The following is a 20,312-nucleotide window of genomic DNA, read 5'->3' on the forward strand; positions in this document are numbered from 1 at the left end:
TACTCCTTTTCCCTCAATACCTTTTGCCCCAGTCTTTTGCCCACATGATAACCTGTACTCTCTTAAGTTCAGTGCACTGCCAAACCCAGATAAGAATTTTGTATAGAATTTTGAATTAGTATAACAAATAAAATTCCAAAATACCCCAATTCTGTTTTTTGTTTGTTTGTTTGTTTTATTTTGTTTTTTGGTTTTTCGAGACAGGGTTTCTCTGTATAGCCCTGGCTGTCCTGGAACTCACTCTGTAAACCAGGCTGGCCTCAAACTCAAAAATCTGCCTGCCTCTGTCTCCCAAGTGCTGGGATTAAAGGCATATGCCACCACTACCCAGCTCCAATTTTGTATCTTAATTCCATAAGCAACTTCGACAAGGCAGCATTTAATATACTAAAAGAATTTAAGTATTATGTCTTATTTTGCATTCCTTTTTTCTTTTTGGGTTAAGTTCTTACTATGTAGCCCTTGCTGTCTTAGAACTCACAGAGATTCCCCTGCCTCTACCTCCGAGTGCTGGGATTAAAGGTGGGTACCACCCTGGGTTTTCCTCTCTCTTTCCCTCTTTCACTTTCTTTGTTTTAAAGGCAGTCTTATGTATTCCAGGCTGCATCCAGGCTTGATATGGAGCTGAGAAGGAACTGTCCACTCAGGTGCTGAAATCAGAGGTGTTCATGACTGCTAGAGCAGACCCAGAGCCTTGGCCTTGCTAGACAAGCACTCCACCACTTGAGCTAAATTTCCAGGCTGAGGTGGCTGCTGCTTTTCTTCTTCCTTAACAAAGGGGGGTGGGCAGTTTTAAATCCATCTCGCTTTGTAGCCCAGGCTGGCTTCAAACTCACCTTGAAGTTCATGGTGATCCTCCTGCCTCAGCCTCCCAGTTGTAGGGATTATAGACAGGTTTGTGCCAGCATGTCTGGCCTCATTGGATATTTGGAATAGGGTATCACTGTGTAGTCCATATGGCCCTGGAACTCGATGTATAGCCTAGACTGGCCTCAAACTCGACATTCTTGTGCTTTAATCTTCTGAGTGCTGAATTGTAAACATTTGCTATCATGTCTGGCCTTTATAATATTATTTCTCTCATAAGCTATTGGTTCTTTTACTTAACTTGGCAACAATTGCTCATTTTACTTTATAGCCTTCAAATGTTTTAACTAGAAAACATGTAGTCAGTGAAGCTGAGATTTATCCCCTTAGGAACTTAAGTAAGTGAAATCAACATTTAAAAAAAGCACTCACTCCCAACCTTACCCCTGAGACAGAATTTCTCTGTGTAGCCCTTGCTGTCACTTTGTTAGACCAGGCTGGCTTAGAACTCAGTGATCCATCTGCCTGCCTCTGCCTCCTGAGTGCTGGGATTAAAGGCATGCACCACCACACCTTGCTTTAATTATTTCTTAAAAATATTTATTTACTCTGAAGAAGTGGTAATTTAATGGAAGTGGTTTATTGGAGAGGCATTATGTAGTTGTTCTTTGTCTAGACTTTGTTTCATGCTTACTCTGCATGAGGTTGGCCTGCTTGGCTTCTGAGATTTGAACATCATCAGACCTAAGTCGCTACATCCCTCAACAGCTGACCAGGTGTCCATATCACTCTCCTGATACCAAAGGACCAGATGTGACCATCTAGAATGGAGCTTCTTTCTCTTTCTTTATGCAGGGAAAATCATAGTGAAATAGAACGGCGGCGACGGAACAAGATGACAGCTTACATCACAGAACTGTCAGACATGGTACCTACCTGTAGTGCCCTGGCTCGAAAACCAGACAAGCTAACCATCTTACGCATGGCTGTTTCTCACATGAAGTCCTTGAGGGGAACTGGCAACACATCTACTGATGGCTCCTACAAGCCCTCTTTCCTCACTGATCAGGTCTCTGGACCTTAAAACTGACTCTGGGTATATCCGTTGAAAGTTTTGGACTAATTTAATGGTTTTGTTTGTTTACTTGTTTGTTTGGGGGACAGTCTCATGTAGCCCAGGGTGACATCCAACTCAGTATATTGCCAACATGTGCCACCATGCCCAGCTTCAGGAGATTGGTTCTTCAGGAAACATCAGACGTGGAAAAATGAATTTCAGCCCTTGGTTATAACTGATTAAGTATTGAGGAAAGTGAGAAGTAGATAAATTTAGTTGTGAGAACTTATTTAGCAAGGTGTTAGGTATTTTAGAACTTGGCTCATACATATAGCCTGTGAAGTGAAAGAAGGGTGTGATCCCAGAGAGATTGCCATGTTCATGGACCAGTGTTCTTGGGTTGGGTTTCTAGAGCATGGGAGAAATCCGCCTCACTCCTGAAGCAGCTTCAGTCGTCACGATAAGAGGAGTGTGATAGGCAGGCCCTGTGGCTCTGTGATAGGTTTCGTTATATTTGATATATTATGAGGAAAACAGCAAGGGCAGAAATACTTCCCATCATTCAGGAACTCCATCTGAGAGTTATGTCTTAGCTCATTGGTAAAGCACTCACTTGTGCTGGAGACCCTAGGTTCATCTCCACTCTTGCCAGGAAAAAGAACTAAATGTGAACACAATAAACGTGTGAGCAGTAAGATACCTAAATGAAAAATGATAGGAAGAGGCATTCGGAAAAGATATGGCTTCTTTGGTGATATTTTGTGTGTGATAGATATACAGTGGTGGCGTGTCTAACTTTATTTAGGCTCTCTAGACTTGACTGAGAATGACTAGGAAAGACAAGCTACATCTCAATTAAAAATCCATGATCGGGTGAATCCATGGTGGTGAATGCATTAATCTTAATGCTTAGGAAGCCAAGGCCAGCCTGGTCTACAGAGTTCCAGGCCAGTCAGAGCTATATAGCAAGACCCTGTTTCAAAAATAAAAGGCATATGATTGTTCTTACTTAGACTAGAATTTGGTCCCAACACCATATGCAGTTGTGTATGGTAACTGGATGTGGTTGCTCATAATCTGTCATTTCACTACTAAGGCAGAAGTAGGAGATTGAGAGTTGGAGTCATCCTCTTCAAGGCCAGTCTGTTATATATGAGACTGTGTCTAAAGTAGATACATACACATGCAAAATGGTAATATAGGAGACCTTGTCTAAAATAAGTATATACATATAAAACGTGTGAATAGTGTGGGAAGTTTTAGAAAATACAGGCAAATGACATTTAATGTAATGCCACCATTTTTGTCTAAGAATTATAGAAATATTACTTGAGAGAAAGGAATAAATTCTCCAAATAGGGTGGTCTGTTTGCTAGCCCATGGAGTATATTTAATAGCTATTGTACATAGAAATAGTCAGTTTATGTCCTCAGAATACATCAGATATTTATTAAACTCCAGTTAAACTCCTTTTCTGGCAAACCAGGTACATGTGTTATGAGAAATACAAAGTTTTTTTTTTTAAAAGGTCACTGGTAGAAACAGATAATATAAATTGATAACTAATAATACAAAACTAGAGTTGTACCAGGAATAGTAACAAAGCTGATAGAGTATAGGTATAGAAGAGGAATTAGGTGCTGGCCAGTGTGTCACACTACTGTAGTCCCAGCAGTCAAGGCACCTGTGCATTACATTGCAATTCAGTGATACTTGGAAGTGGGGGAAGAGTGTGGTGGTGTGGAGTGAAGGCACAGGGGTGGACTTGGGATTTATTTCATGGTGTGGAAGCATGTGCATGATTTCTAAGAAAAGAGGATGAATAGGACCTAGGGAGTATATACATGTAACATATGAACAAAGGGAAGAGAATCTGGGCAGAAAATAAAGCAGAAATGAATGGAGTTTCAAAAGATGCTAAGCAAACATAAAGTTTATAGGATGCAGTGGGTAGTATTATCAAGTTATGCAGAGAGATTGAATTTAAAAAATGATGAGAATCCAGGAGAAGAGACTTGAATCATCAATTAGGAGGATGTAAGTAAACTACTTCAACAACAACAGAACAGTGGGCTATAGTGAAGGTGGAGGGGTCATTGAAAAGCAAGAGACAGTGTAACATGGTCTCGCCCATCTTACCATCTTTTATCTACCCTCAAAATGACAGTGATCTAATTACGTTTTTGTAGCCGTGACTTAGTTAAACATCTTTGGCTCCTGGTGGGTCACATGTGAGTATCCGCCCAAGAGCTCTCTGGATTCATGAATGAAAGACACACATATGTCAGCTTAATTTTGATGTGCCTTGACTAGTTCAATCGCTGGGCACTTCTAAAACTCCCCAAAGCCAGCAAATACTCCCCTTGGGTATTCCTGGATTAATATCTTTTAAAATCTGTATTTTGTCTTTGCTTCCTTGGCTCCTTTGGGGTGGCCCTTTCTTTTTCCCCAGGGAACCTAGAAGTCCCTCCTCTTTCATCCTGTCCATCCTGGCTCTTTATTGATCAATCAAAAGCCAGTTGGAGGGATCAAGATTAGAATTATAACACAAGCAGCATTAGGCCAAACACATTTCATGTTTTTATGGTTACTTCCTAAACATTGAAACCTAAATCCTTTAATGTAGTAATAACATATTCTGAGCAAATTGAGGGAAGATTTGTATGGAATTAGGAAATGTTCGAGTGGAAAGGGGGAATATGAGAGGATCCTAAGTGGAGAACAAAGAGGATGGATCAACCAGCCGGGTGCAGAGGCTGAGCATAGAGTTCCCTTAACAGAGCACATGCCTAGCGTGCATAAAGCTCTGGGTTTAATCAATAATACCTATAAGACAAGGGTGGTGCTGCATACCTAGAATCTCAATACCTGGCAGGCTGAAGCAGGATGATTAGAAATTTAAGGTCACCCTCCACTATGTAGCAAGTTTGAAGTCAGACTGGTCTCCATGAGACTCTGTCTTTTTTTTTTTTAGTAGCCAGTTATTAGTTTTATGTATTAGTTGTAATTCCAGTACTTGAGAGGCTGAAGGAAGGCCAGAAGACCCCTGCCCCCTCCAAAAGTCTTATCATTCAGTGTGAGCCTTTTTATTCTCCTTTGAGTACTAAGAGAAAGAGGCGAATAGCAGCTTAGAGAAATTGCAGAAACACTTATTGTAAAAAGTTTGCCAGTAGATAATTAGGGTAGAAATCCATGGCTTGTGACTCCTAGTGGAGCACTGCATATGTACCCAATAATCTTGCTGCCTCCCATGTTTTCCATGTATGTTTTTTCAAAGTTCACTATTAACTTTGGTTTATTTTCTTGACCAGGAACTGAAACATTTGATCTTGGAGGCAGCAGATGGCTTTCTCTTCATTGTATCCTGTGAAACTGGCCGGGTGGTGTATGTGTCGGACTCAGTGACTCCTGTTTTGAACCAGCCACAGTCTGAATGGTTTGGGAGCACACTCTATGATCAGGTGCACCCAGATGATGTGGATAAACTTCGAGAGCAGCTCTCTACTTCAGAAAATGCTCTAACAGGTGAGAGCTGGGTGGACAGCAAATATGAGGGGAAAAAAGTCTTTATTTTGCTGACATATTCAAGATATTTAAGCCCTTACATTGGTTTTTCAACTTTGGCAAAGCTTCTAAATTTTTTTTCCTTAATGAATAAAATTGTTTTTAATTCACATGCAGAGTATCTACTCTGTAGCTTATTCTTAGAAAATATTTCATCAGTGGTTGTGTTCTTATAAAAGTTCATTTCTATCTTAATATCTTAAACAAAATAGGGAAATTAAAATGTATAATAGTTTCCTTCCCCTGTCTCCACATAATAAAAGAATTATCTATGCTTGAATTTTATTTATGACCTGGGGTTTTTTCATATCCACTTATGTGTGGCTTTATGCTAGGTTCTGTGATGATAGTTTTTAATTTTATAGAGAAGTGGCTGTTGGTCAGTGTATAAGGTACTTGGTTGTTGTCATTGTATCTCTACTAGGTCATTTCCCCTCTACCCATTAGGTGAGATTCAGTCCTTTGGCCATGGTTTGGCTAGAGAATAAGTGACATCTGTTCTTAGTAACTGTATACAAAGTAACAAAATGGAAACAAATAACTAGCAGTTAAAATAGGAGAAACTCCAATGTCTTTGCAGTGGGAATGTTCATATTAGTGTTGTTTTTTGGTTTTCCCCTCTTTTATGATTTTGTACATTTCATTTCTCTAAATTTCCTTTTCCCTAAATGTTACTTACATTTTTTTTTTAAATAAAGGAGAGAAACTATTTTGTTTTTGGATGCATACATGTTTCCTAGCATGTAAAATTACTTGTTTAAAACCAGACACTGTCCCTACCCCTGAAGATAATTAATAGACTGGCCTATTGGCTCAGTGGTGAAGGAGCATGTCATGCAAGCCCAGTATAAGCTCAGACTGCAGACTGCATGACAGTGGAAGGAGAGACAACTCCACATAGTTGTCTTCTGACCTCCTCATATAGGAGTGGACTCACGTGCATAACAACCCTCCACTCCTGCTTCACTCAAACAGTTCTTGGCGTTTTGGAACTAACAGTGAGATTCCTAGATGAAGACAGAAGTAGTTTAGGCTTCAAGAAAAAAGAGTCTCTGTCATAAACAAGGAGTTTGGAGGGCGTGGTTGGACACTGAGCTGTGCCTCATGTCTCCTCCCTTACCTGTCCACAAGAATTAACTTGAGATTGCTCTCCACGTCCTTGTCCAGGGCGGATCCTGGATCTGAAGACTGGAACAGTGAAAAAGGAAGGTCAGCAGTCTTCCATGAGGATGTGCATGGGCTCAAGAAGATCGTTCATCTGCCGAATGAGGTGTGGCGCTTGGGTTGTGTTGGCGTGGGAGTAAGGAGCAGCTCAGGCTTTCATTTCGTCAGAGGCAGTAACATCTAGAATGGTTCCTGCCCATAGTTGGATTACATTTAATTTTCAAGAACCAGTTGTTTTATTATACTTACAATATAGTATTTAGTAAGAGAATAACAATGAAGTATTGTTAAGGCATAGTGACTAGGTCCTTTGTACCTGTCTTCTTCTGTCGTATCTTCACAACTGTTCATAGGGTAAGATTCAACATTCATTATTTTGTTCAGAGGCTAGAGAGATGGCTCAGCACTTAAGAGCACTTTTTGCTCTTCCAGATGCCCCCAGTTTGAATTCCAGCACTATGTGGCAGCTCACAGCCATCTGTAACTTCAGTTCCAGGGGATCTGCTTATCTTTCTAGATTCTGTGGGCATCAGGCATGCATGTGGTGCTTAGTCATGCAGGCAAAACACCCATATACATTAAAAATGTTTTAAATGGATTTAAGATGTGGGAGAGATGTCTTACTAGTTAAGAGCACTTGTTGTTCTCCTAAGGACCTAGGTTTCTTTCATAGTACCCACATGGTGGCTCACAGCCACCTGTGACTCCATTTCTAAGGGGTCTGTTATCCTTCTGGGCCAGCAGGCCACATACATAGTACATATATTTGCATGCAGGCAAAACATTCATACATATAAAATAAAAGTAAATCTTTTTTTTAAAAGTGAATGCAGAAACTGGAGAGCCCAAGTACTAAGTGTTTGTTGCATAAACATGAAGAACCTAAGTTCAACCCCCAGCACCTATGGAAAAAGCTAGATAATCCCATTTCTGCAGAGGCCTAGCCAAATTGATGAGCCCCAGATCCTATTGAGAGACCCTGTCTCAAAATTCAAAATTGGAGGAGCTGGAGAGATGACTCAGCAGTTAAGGATAATAGCTACTCATCCAGAGGACTGATTCAATTCACAGCATCCACATGATTGCTCACAGCCATCTATGACTCCAGTTCCAGGGCATTTGATACCTTTTTCTGGTTTCTGTGTATCCAGGCATGCATGTAATACACTTATATACAGGTAGAACATTAATACACATTTAAAAAACAATTAAGATGGAAAGCTCTTTAGGAACTACATGTGAGATTTGTCTCTGTCTTCCACATACATGTGCGTGTACAGCATGAACATACACATGCATATACATGGATCAAAAAAACATTTAACATCTGGGACTGGAGAGATGGCTCAGGGATAAGAGATTATATTGCTCTTGCAGAGGCCTAGGCCTAGTTTCCCAGCACGCTTATCAGATAGCTTGTAACCATCTATGCTTCTAGCTCCAAGGAATTTCAAAGCCCCCAGCCTCCATAGATGCTCAACACACACATACTCCCTTCCTTTTCCCATGCATACAGCTAAATAAAATAAATCTTTAAAAGCAAAACAGATGGGCTGGAAAGATGGCTCATCACACTGACGTACATGCAGGCAAAACACCAATGCATATAAAATAAAAATAGATAATAAAAAGACAACAATAGGTAAAGCGTGTATGACATTGCTTGTCTTAAATCATAGTGCTAAGAAGGCAGAGGCAGGCATATATGAGTTTGGGGCCAGCCATTTGAGATCTTGTCTCAAAAAAAAAAAAAAAAACACTTGGTTCTCAAGATTACTACTGTCTGATACAAGACTAATACAGAATCCTTGTTTTAATTCATAGTAGCAGAACTCTAGATCTTACCCCACTACCATTTATATGTATTCAGACTTAAAACTCAGGATTGACCTGCTTCATCATCTAAGTGCTGAGATTATAGGCATTTTTTTGTGTTTTGTTTTGTTTTTCAGATTTTAAAAAAAAACAAACCTGTGTGTGCATGATATATGTGGATGTGGAATCGTGTGTGGTGTTTGGGGTGCAAGTTGTTGGTTCTTTCCTTCAACATTGTGGGTTGAGGTAATCAAATTTAGGTCATGAAGCCTGTGGCAAGTACCTTTACCTGATGAGCAATCTCCCTGGCTATGTAAAAATATTTTTAAAAAAGATTTTCTGGCAAAGGTACAGAATTTAATATTACCTAGTTTAGTAGTTTAGAGTAGCTGTTAGAATCAGGTTACTGTGGTTTATTTATATTGTCCAAGCTCATTTAAAAATCTTCGACTCAAGTTTTCCTCCATTCAAGTTTTCTAAGTAGCTTGGGTCTGCAGAAGGTATATCACCATAGTTGCCTGAATGTTGGTATTTATTTAGGGATGGGTTCTCACTGTGTGCCCCTGGCTGTTCTAGAATTGGCTATGTAGATCACGCTGGCCTTGAAATCACAGAGATCTGTCTGACTCTGCCTCCCAAGTGAATTGTTTTAATCCATAGTATTCCATGGATTTGAATTCTAATTTTGATATTATAAGACTTGTGTTGCTTTGATTTCATCATCTAATATTGGAGGAGATACTGTCAAACTTAAAACATTGTTGAAAATTCTTTAAAAAGAACATGATACATAAGTCTTTCTAACATTTACTCATTTATTTCTTTTTTCCTTTGTTTTTTACTTATTTGATAGTCTCATGTACCCAAGGCTAGCCTCAAACTTAACTATGTACTTGAAGGTGGCTTTAGACTCCTGATCAACCCACCTCCACATCCCAAGTGCCACCATGCTTGGCTTACCTATTTTTTTAAAGAAATAAAACACTGAGCATGGTGGTACAAGCCTTTGATGCTAGTACTTGGAAGGTTGAGGCAGCGGCATTGCTACAAGGCCAGCATGGCTTATATAGCAATTTCCAGGCCTGCTAGGGCTATATAGTAAGACCTTGTCTCAAACAATCAATCTAGATTTGGTGGTGCATGCCTGTAATCCCAGAACCTTGGAGGCTAAGATAGGAAGATCATGAATTCCAGGCTAGTATAAACTACATAGTAAGACCTATCTCTAAATAAAATAGAGAAAGAAGAAAAGAAGGATTGGTGAGAGTATCTTGTAGACGTGGAAAGACTGGAATAAGATAAATAATGATGAAATGTAGCAAATAGAGATGGTTACGTTTAGAGCAAAAGTCAGAGAATAGTAGTTATTTGTGAATAAAGTTTCATAGCTCCATAGCTCTTCCTATTTGATTACTTGTTATCTTTGGCCATTTTTATGCTTGATTGCTCATAATTGTCTAGTTAAAAGACTGTGTGGCCATCAGACTAAAACTACTTACAGTCTAGTCCTTCCCAGAAAACAGTCACAACTTCTGATGTAAAGAGACTGCTTTTGAAGAGTGTGTGGAATTGTTTTAGTTGAAATTTTAGGTCAAGTAAAAGTTTTAAAGGAGTTCAAACTGGTGGTCCAAACCTTTAATCTTAGCTCCCCTTTGAGATTAAAGAAAGAGGATCAGGGCCAGCATGGGCAACTTAGTGAGCTAATAAAAAATAAAAGAGGACTTACTGTTCAGTGACCAGATGCTCTCACCCGGCAAGCACAGAAATATCTTAATACTCAATTTTTAAGTAATCTACTAAATCTGTTGGCCTGGTGGTGCTTTCCTCTATCTCATTACTTGGGACTTAAAGGCAAGCAGACAGTTTGAGTTCATTCTGTGTTGTATGAGATCCTGTTTCAAAAAGTGGTCTGAGTTGGAAACCAGAGATAGCTTAGTGTAAGGAAACTTGGCAGAAAACCTGATAATATACGGTTGATTACAGGAACCTACATAGGGGAGAGAACCAGCTCCTCAAAGTTGTCTTCTGTAATACACACACACACACATACACACACACACACGAGAGAGAGAGAGAGAGAGAGAGAGAGAGAGAGAGAGAGACAGACAGACAGACAGACAGACAGACAGACAGACAGACAGACAGACAGACAGAGACAGAGACTGAGACTCAGTCAGTCAGTCTGGGAATATGGCTTGATTGGTAGAGTGCTTGTCACAAATGCGTGGAGCCATGGGTTCAATACCAACACCATGTAAGACTGGTATGTTGGTACCTGCCTGTACTGCCATCACTCAGGTGCTTGTGCTCAAAAGGTCAGAAGGTCAAGGCTTTCCCTGGCCGAATAGATAGTTCCAGACCAGCCTAGGCCTGAAGGTGCTGCCTCAAATTAAACAAAGCAACAAACAAACAAAATCATAGGAGGTTTCTCTATCTCAGCCTGACTTTTCTTGCTACTTACTAGTTTTCAGTGTGTAGTTGGGTCTTCTTATCCTGCTGTTATTGTTTCTCATAGCCCAGCAACTTGTATCTTCTGTTTTTTAAACAGGTGTGGCACCAGCTCTGTGGACCCTGTTTCCATGAATAGACTGAGCTTTTTGAGGAACAGATGCAGGTAAAATCTTAAGCAGTGGAGATCAAGAGATGGAGTTTTTACTTTCTCTACCAGCTCTCACCCTCTTCTTCTCACCCTCTTCACAGTCACTTATAGTCTCATAATATGTTTCTGAACTTACTTAATAGATCGATCCATCCATGGATTGGTTGACTGGTTTTTCTGTGGCAGGGTTTCTCTGTGTAGCCCTGGCTGTCCTGAAACTTGGTCTGTAGACCAGGCTGGCCTAGAATTCAGAGATGCTAGGATCAAAGGCTGTACCACTGCTGCCTGTGTTGTTTCTGAACTTCAAAACCTTTCTTGTTCAGGAAGTTGCTTACTGTGTTACCTATTCTTCTTGTATGTTTTACTTCAACAAGAGCTAAAAACTTGGTTGTTGTTTGCTTGGGTTTGGTTTGATTTGATTTGGTGGGAAAGAGCAGGCACTGATAGTTTTCTGAATATCCAGGAAACTATTGTTCCCCTTTAACATTGGCTTTGTGGGGGCTTCTGGGATGGCTTACCAGTTAGGGGAATGCTCCTAGGCCTGACAACTGCGTTTAATCCCTGGAACTCACATGTTAGGAGAACTGACTCCCACAGGTTGTCTGTCCTCTGACCTCCACACACCTACACACATACTGACATGGATAAACAGACAAGAAAATGTAAAAAAAAAATTTAAATGAAAATAAAAAAAAGTATTTTGGGGCCAGCAGAGTGTCTTAGTAGATAAAGGCACTTGCTTCGAGACATAATCTACAAAAGGGTGGGAGGATGGGACCGGTTCCAAAGAGTTGTTCTCTCCTGACCGCCACAGGCTTGAGGTGGTGCATGCATCCACACACATACCATTAATAAATAGATACATAAATAAATGAATGCTTTTAAAACACATGTTTCCTTTCACCCCTGATTCCTATACCTCTTCTAGGAATGGGCTTGGCTCTGTGAAGGAAGGAGAACCTCACTTTGTGGTAGTCCACTGCACAGGCTACATCAAGGCCTGGCCGCCAGCAGGTAGGGAAGTATGCAGTGATTTCTCTCCAGTACACTTGGTTTTGTAAACAGTTGGCAATATTTTATTAACAGTTAACAGTACTATATACCCCTTTATGAAATGTGCCTAAGAACAACTCAAGAGAAAGATAGACAGATAAAAACAGATTCCCTCTCTTCTCTTACTAGTGTTACAGTCCATTTGAGCATACGGATTATTGAAGCATAAAAACGACTCAATATTAGCTTTATCCCAAAATGCTATAGGTTTGTTTGTTTGTTTTTGAAACGGGGTTCCTCTGTAGCCCTGACTGCTTCAGAACTGACTTTGTAGACCAAGCTAGCCTCATTTCTACCTGCCTCTGCCTCCTGAGTGCTGGATTTAATTAAAGCCTAAATCACCACTGCTCAACCTTTTTTTTTAATGTTTTATTGGGGGCTGGGAAGAGGGCTCAGCACTTAAGAGCAGTTAACTGGTCTTGCAGAAAACCTAGGTTCAGTTCTCAGAACCCACATGTTGGCTTAAAACTGCCTGTAACTCCAGTTTCTTGGAATCTGTCACCCTCTTCTGTTATCTGCAGGTTCCTGTACTCATTTGGTGTTCATAAATTCACACAGGCAAATAGACACACAAAAACAAATGTATTACTGATGCTTATCCCTATATTTATATTATGTAATATCATACATAAAGTAGATACTTATCATTTTTGGCCTGGAACTCCTGATTTTCAGCAGTTTTCTCACCTTAACCTCCTCCTGGAATTGTCAAACATGAGCTACTATGGGTGGTATAGAATTCAGTTTTTAGTGCTAAGAATATAGCTCAATAATAGAGTGCCTGGTTTATGTCAGGACCAAAGAACAGAACAAAACAAGTAAGCCAGTAATTGTATGTGGTTTAAAATAATTCTCATGTATAATACACTGAATACTTTTGTCTTTAAGCAGCTGTGGCAAAACAAACAAATAAAAAAAACACTGGAATTTTATTTTTATTTTATTTGAGACAGGGTCTTAGTGTATTCCTGACTGCCCTGGAGCTCTTTATATAGACCAGGCTGGCCTCAGAGATCCACCTACCTTTGCGTGCTAAGTGCTAGGATCAAAGGTGTGTGCCGCTGTGCCCAGCTTGAAACATTGGTATCTAATGCAAATGATTTGGGCAAACTGAAATGGAAGAGAAGCTTTGAGCAGTGAATGAAATGGCTTGATTGCAGTAACTTTAAAAGGGAGGTTTTCTCTGGAAAGGCTAGATGGGAGTTGAATAGCTTTATTTGAGGTTAAATAAGGGATGTAGCAAAAGTGGTAGGGGGTGGGGATCAGACTTAGTTTTTAGATTATGACCATGAACTCAAAACCGTCTCCTTACCTCAATCTCACAAGTGCTGGATTACAAGCTGGTTCTCCATGCCTAGTGAGGCCAGCTTTTTAAACTGACTGTCAACTTTCCAAATATCACCTTCTTTATTATTTCCCCACTAGAAAAGGATTTACAGAAGACAAAAATCCAGAGAAAAAGTTTTAATAATTATTATGTGTGGTAGTGTTTTGTCTGCATATATGCATGTCTGTGCACCACTTGTTTGGTTGCCCACATAGACTAGAAGAGGATGTTGGATCCCCTGGGACTAGGCAGCAGTTGTGAGCTGCCATGTGGGTGCTGGGAATTGAGCCTCGTCTGGAAGAGCAGCCAGTGCTTTTAGCCACTGAGCCTTTTCTCAGCTCCCATTGATATATTTTAAGAGTAAATTAAAATTGATTTGGAAAAAACTTAATATCTGCTCTCTGGCATTATGTGAATAGTTTTAACCTATGGTAAATTTCTTGACCTTTATTTACATGGTTTTTCTCATCTGCAGTTGAGATCATACATCCTGTATATCATTATTGTGAGTTAGATTTAGTGTAAGGAAAGTACAGACCCCAGTGCCTGGCACATGCCCTATAGCCAATAAATGGGAATATAATTGAGAAAAAGTTAATTTGAAGTATTATGCATAGTGACATATGACCTGTTGAGTTAACCTCCTATATAAGTCACACGTTTACTGTGCGTGTCTGTATAGCTCTCCTAGATAAAGGCGTCATGAGGGATGAACTCTTACTCCCTTGCGCTGTGGAAACAAATATCTTTTGGTTGGGGACAATTTAATTTTTCTCTACTTGAAAAGTCACTGGTTAGGCAGGAATGTTTACTTCTCTATGTATGCTATAGTCACATAGCATAAGTAAACTTCATGTTTTTAGACTCCTTTGGGACTTGCATTTTCAAATTTATTAAAAATAAAATGGTTAAAGCCAGGTGTGCTCATATGTGCCTGAAATCCAGCATTGGGAAAGATGAAGAGTCCAGGTTACTTACACACACACACACACACACACACACACACACACACACACACACACGAAACAGTGACTAATATATATAATAAATTCTGTATAACTGATTATCTTTTTTAATTGATTGTTTTATACTTAGCATCTTCATAGGGAAATATATTAGTGAGTCTTCAGTGACTTAAAGGGATTTAAAGGGATTTGAATTTATGATCTCTGAGTCATCCTCCTTTTTCTTCATGAAGGTGTCTCCCTCCCAGATGATGACCCAGAGGCTGGCCAGGGGAGCAAATTCTGCTTAGTGGCCATTGGCAGGCTCCAGGCAAGTATGAGTCTTCACATCTATGTCCTTTCAGTTTAGGAGAAAAAACATCTTTTCAGATTTTATTTGTGTTAATTATCTTTTGCTCTGTAAATACATAGGAAAATCCCATAAAACTCAAGATCTAAAAATAATATGATATTTATAATAAACGTTGCTACTCTCAGATTTAGCTAAAATCAAGAGCATGAGAGAGCGTGGTAATCTTTTTGTTGCTGATATTGCTAATGACTTCCCTGTGTTACTAGGCCTCTAGCTCCTTGGTTCACGGGATCCTCCTCCTAAAGTAAAGCCTCCTGCATGCTGGGAGTCACCATGCCAGGCTCCCCTTGACATTGTTATTTTTAGCTTTACAGTACTTACTTCTCTGTTTCCAACTTAATTTCTTTTGTTCAAAATAAGAACAATCGTTTTTATTATGCCATTACATGCTTTGTAATAGATTTAGAATAGCTTGCTTTCATGTATGTCTGTGCACCACTTGCATGCCTGGTGCCTGAGGAGACTAGCAGATGTTACTGAGTCCCCTGGAACTGGAGTTCCAGAACGTAGTGAGCTGCCATGTGGGTGCAGGGAATGGAACTCAGGTTCTCTGGAAAGCAGTCAGTGCTCTGAACACCGAGCCTTCTCTCCCACTCTTGATTTTGGTTATTTTCATGAACACAGTTCAGTTTCTCAGAAACTTGAACCACTCTGAATAATGAATACAGGCTAATCAAATAAAAAGCAGGTGGTTTAGGGTTACACTCAGTATTTTCTTACTTTACCAACTTGGTAAGAGAACTTAGAGGTGTGACGTTAGAGTTTATGCCTGTCATTGGTATTGCATTTCTGGGTGAAACTTCTAAGAACTTTCTAAATCTGGTAGTTTCATATCTGCATAGATACTTATGAAGTTATTAAAAATATTTATGTAAGTAATGGTATTATTTTATCTCTCCTTTCTTAGGTAACTAGTTCTCCCAATTGTACAGACATGAGTAACATTTGTCAGCCAACAGAGTTCATCTCCCGACACAACATTGAAGGGATATTCACTTTTGTAGATCATCGTTGTGTGGCCACTGTTGGCTACCAGCCACAGGTGAGGAGTTCTCACAGCTCCTGCACTACTAATACTTAGGCCGCTGTTTTCTGTTACCAGTGTTGAGGTTACATGGCCATCTAAGTCCAGAGATGACCAAAATACAACAGTCTAGTTCAGAAAAAAGAAATGCTCCTGTTTTGCTAGTAGCTAAATCTAGTCTCAACTTCATACCAAGACTATCACTCTGTGTAGAGAAATATACTTTTAAAACCATATGGAAATAGTAGGTATAAATATATAGTTTTTATTACAAATGTCAATACAGATAATTTAAAACTCCTTATTTTAATTATTCTAGTGTAACTAGAATTTATATAATTACTGTATTTTAGTAATTTATATAATTACTAATGGAATATTAGCAAAAAAGAAAATAAATGTAAGTATAACACTGGTTATTAAAACTTTCATACAGTTGTATATCAGTTAACTACCCCTGATTTATATGGTCTCTGTTATCTGTATGAGCCTGGCTATCAGTATGTGAAATGGTCAGTCAAGAAGTCGTCTGGACAATGAAAGACGATGTTGGAGAATTTACGTATACCCAGATCCAACACGTCCTTGTAGAGCTGTTCTCATCTGACACGTCCTGTAGAGCTGTTCTCATCCGACACGTCCTGTAGAGCTGTTCTCATCCGACACGTCCTGTAGAGCTGTTCCAAGACTGTGTGGTGTAAATGTACTGATCTGTTCTAATGAGTAGGCTAAAGAGTCTTTTTTACATTGGTAATTGGATTTTCAGCAAAGGTGCTTAGACATTTCAAGGGGAAAAAGATCTAACAAATGGTATTGTATTGTAGATATCAGATTCTATATACTCCACAACTACTACCCCTAAAAATCATCATACCATAGACAAAAAACAACTCAAAGCCTTAAGTGTATAAGTACTAAAGTTGGAAATACCTTTTAGAAGAAAATCTTTGTGCTCATAGGTAAGAAGGCCACAGCACATCAGTTGCTATTCATATTTTTGTTTTGAAGCAAGATCTCCCATTGGCTTAGAACTTGCCCAATAGTATAAGCTTGCTGGCCACTGAGCTCCCATAATCCACTACTCTGAGATTATGAGAATATATTACAATTGACTTTATTTTTTTATTTTTATTTTTGAAACAGCGTCTCACTATGTTGCTTTGGCTGTACTGATCTCTCTATATAGACCTTATATTCTCTTAAATTCAGAGACCTGCCTGTCTCTGCCTCCCAAGTGCTGAGATAAAAAGGCCTGGCTATTTTTTATTTTATGTATGTATGTGAGTGCCTGAATGTATGACGGTGTACCATGTGTTTACCTGGTACCACAAAGACCAGAAGAATGCACTGGGTCTCTAGGAACTGGATTCTAGGCGGATAAACACCTAGATAGTCCTGATAACAACTGCTTTACAGGACGTGTTGGATCAAGGATTGCAATTTTCAACTTCTTCATTTTTAACTGTCTGATGTGTGATCTTTGCAAATGTAGGAAGTGCTTTTAAGGAATGAGCCATCTCTCCTGCTCTGCCTACCCCCTACCTATTTTCTACGTTTTTTGAAAATATATATTCTAAGGACCACACTCGGGTCCTTTAGTGTTAGCTACAGGTTTACTCTTTCCATCCTTCTATCGCTCCTAACCCCCATTCTTTTCCTAGGCTAGCCTCAAACTGGAAATCTTTCTGTCCTAGTCTGAGATGCTGAGATTAGTGTATCCCACCATGTCTGGCAAAAATTTTCTCTAAAATGATATCATTAAGAGAGCTGGTAAAATGATTTTGTGAGAAAAGCCTCTTTGTTTTTTGTTTTTTTTTTTTTTTTTTTTTTGTTTTTTGTTTGTTTGTTTGTTTGTTTTTGTTTTTGTTTTTTTTGGTTTTTTGAGACAGGGTTTCTCTGTGTAGCCCTGGCTGTCTTGGAACTCACTCTGTAGACCAGGCTGGCCTCGAACTCAGAGATCCGCCTGCCTCTGCCTCCCAAGTGCCTCTTTGTTTCTAATTGTTCTGTTACATTCTATAGGCACACATGTGACCCATAGAGTGCAAGTGCGGTTGGGAGGACACCATGCAGGAGTCAGTTCCCCCAGTGTGGGTTCCAGAGATGGACTCACTGAACCATGTTCTGGCCCTGGTTCTCCACACACCTGTTTATAGTAGGATAAAGAGAAGAGATAACATTCACATCTCTAGCAGATGGGAAGGCGAGGCAAGCATAAGACGTGTTTACTTCTCTCTCCCTTCTAGGAGCTGCTAGGAAAGAATATTGTAGAATTTTGTCATCCTGAAGACCAGCAACTCCTCAGAGACAGCTTTCAGCAGGTAACGTTTTTCCTGGTTTGGGTCTGAGTAATCAGTGTTCAGTTGAGCACTGTGGTGGATACTATACTTTTCTTTATACTTATCTTAATTTCTAAAAAATATAAAATGATAATACTTTGAAACTAGACTAAGTCCAAGGTATTTCTGCTTTGGCTTTATCCAATAAATTCTCTTCAAAGCATTTAAAATATGATCTGCTTTACTGCCTTATTTTAGATTATAGCAGAAAAATTGTCTCAATTCTTTTATATATAATTGAAAGTTAACTCAGTTGCAACTAGCTGTAGTTTTCAGGCATGAGCTCTTAAGAATACTTAGAGAATATAAATCGACTTGGCTTTAGATGATAGTTCTTTACATTTTATAAGTTTATTAAGTCTTGATACTGTTCTTACTGATATAATGGCTATAGAAATACTTAAGGTGGAAGCTTGTGGAAAGTCAAGTGTGGTGAAGCCATAAGGCACATATACATATAGCCTGGTATTTGTCACATAATTATAATAAAATAAATGTTAATTGCTAATATTCTTTATTGCTAGAGATGGAGAACTAAAAGGTTGTTTTCTGTTCCATAAGAACAGGAACTAAAAGATTAACATAAAACTTCTCTTCGGGGCTTTGTGGAAACCAAAATTGCTAGGTTTTGAGTAGAAGAGCTGAGACTGATAAGTAAAGTGTAAAGTGTTCCTGGAACTGACTTACAACAAGCTTCAAGAGAAACATGGGAACACTCGTGTCTGTGCTCCCTCCTAACTAACTGCACAGTCATAGACTGCAGCTCTGGGAAGATGCCTGATAGATATCTGTCCCCCTTAATTTCCTCTTCCTCATTTGAACATTGAAAAAGATTGGTGCTTCAGGGGTAACATCATGAGTCCTAAGGTTGTAAACATGGCAAGATTATTACTTAATTTTCTTTTTTTTTAAGTCCACTGATGGATGAAAACCCTTTCAGGTGGTGAAATTAAAAGGCCAGGTGCTGTCTGTCATGTTCCGATTCCGATCTAAGAACCGAGAATGGCTGTGGATGAGGACGAGCTCCTTTACCTTCCAAAACCCTTATTCAGATGAAATTGAGTATATCATCTGCACCAACACCAGTGTGAAGTATGTACCCTTGAGTCTCTCCCTGTGTTGCGTTCTTCCTCCTGTGGTCACTCCTAGGGTGGGTAGGCGGGCGGGGTGCAGCAGGGCAGGTCTTAGCTGGGTCATGTCTTCTTCCCTTCATCTTGGACTTACTCAGTAACATCAGTTTGAGCTTTTTTTCTAGAGGAGCTGATATAGTTGAGGTAGAGAACTGGGTGGGTTTTACTTGCTGTTGACATCTATTTCCTAGTTTGTGTATGTTGCATGGGCATGTACAAACAGCATGTATGAACATCAGAGCACCTCTTGCAGGAGTGGTTCCATTTTTACCAAGTAGGTCGCAGGCATGGAACTCAAGTTGTCACCTGTTGGCAGGCACTTTTCCTACCAGGCCATCTCATTTGCTCACGGTGGAATAAGTGTTGATAAGTGAAGTAGTTGGTGCTGTGGGCAGTGCTTTCATCGCTGCCCCGCCTGCTGCCCACTGCTGTATGCTCAATGACCTGTTTTTCTAAAAGATTCCAAGTAAAATTCAAAGGTTAGTTCTTAAGATGGAAAGGTTCTCATTTCAGCAGTTTTATTTAGTTAGTTATAATTTTACTTTTTCTTAATTAGTTAATTTATTTATTGTACTGCTGATAGTCAAGCCAAGGGGTTGGCACAGAAAGCAGGCAAAGTGCTATACTATTGAATTGTTTCCCTACTTGAGGATTTTGGGGAGGGTTTTGTGTTTGTTTATTTTTGAGGCAGGGTCTCACTTTGTAGTCTAGGCTGGCCTTGGACTCACAGATACCCACCTCCCTCCCTGAGTGCTAGGGTTGAAGATGCGTACCACTTAGCTCCAGGGTTTTGTTTTGTTTTTTTATATCTACCCAATATTTTGCTCTAGTCTAGGAGGATATTCATCTGAAACAAAGTTGGGCAGACTTTTCTGTGAGGACAGTAGAATAAAGATTCAGCCTTATATGGACCATATGGTCTTTACTGCAGCTACTCAGCTCTGCTGCTGTAGTATGAAAACAGGCCCAGAAGGAACATGGCCGTAGCCTTACAGTCTATATACAACAGGTAGTGTGTTAGAGCTGACCATGGATCAAAGCTTCAAGGCTTTGCACAGAACATTGTTTCATCTCCTTTATTAATTTATGTTCCTTTCTCTAAGCTTTTTTTTTTTTTTT

At 39.6% G+C, this 20,312-nt stretch overlaps 1 protein-coding gene across 8 annotated transcripts in view; it reads left to right on the forward strand.

The window, feature by feature from the left end:
• The window catches only part of Arnt (aryl hydrocarbon receptor nuclear translocator), an 82,287-nt gene that overhangs the window by 52,634 nt on the left and 9,341 nt on the right, over positions 1-20,312 (forward strand). For all 8 annotated transcript variants that reach the window (XR_004119708.1, XM_031374822.1, XM_031374823.1 and 5 more), the window contains 9 exons: positions 1,663-1,876; positions 5,176-5,389; positions 6,596-6,698; positions 10,956-11,021; positions 11,935-12,020; positions 14,585-14,661; positions 15,611-15,745; positions 17,971-18,045; positions 19,004-19,155. Coding sequence is in view for 7 of the 8 variants with exons in the window: in XM_031374822.1 (XP_031230682.1) it covers positions 1,663-1,876; positions 5,176-5,389; positions 6,596-6,698; positions 10,956-11,021; positions 11,935-12,020; positions 14,585-14,661; positions 15,611-15,745; positions 17,971-18,045; positions 19,004-19,155 (1,122 nt within the window). In the remaining variant the exon portion in view is untranslated. The remainder of the gene's footprint in view (positions 1-1,662; positions 1,877-5,175; positions 5,390-6,595; positions 6,699-10,955; positions 11,022-11,934; positions 12,021-14,584; positions 14,662-15,610; positions 15,746-17,970; positions 18,046-19,003; positions 19,156-20,312) is intronic.

This window comes from Mastomys coucha, unplaced genomic scaffold (assembly GCF_008632895.1).
Source record: "Mastomys coucha isolate ucsf_1 unplaced genomic scaffold, UCSF_Mcou_1 pScaffold16, whole genome shotgun sequence".
In the NCBI taxonomy this organism is placed as follows: Eukaryota; Metazoa; Chordata; class Mammalia; order Rodentia; family Muridae; genus Mastomys; species Mastomys coucha.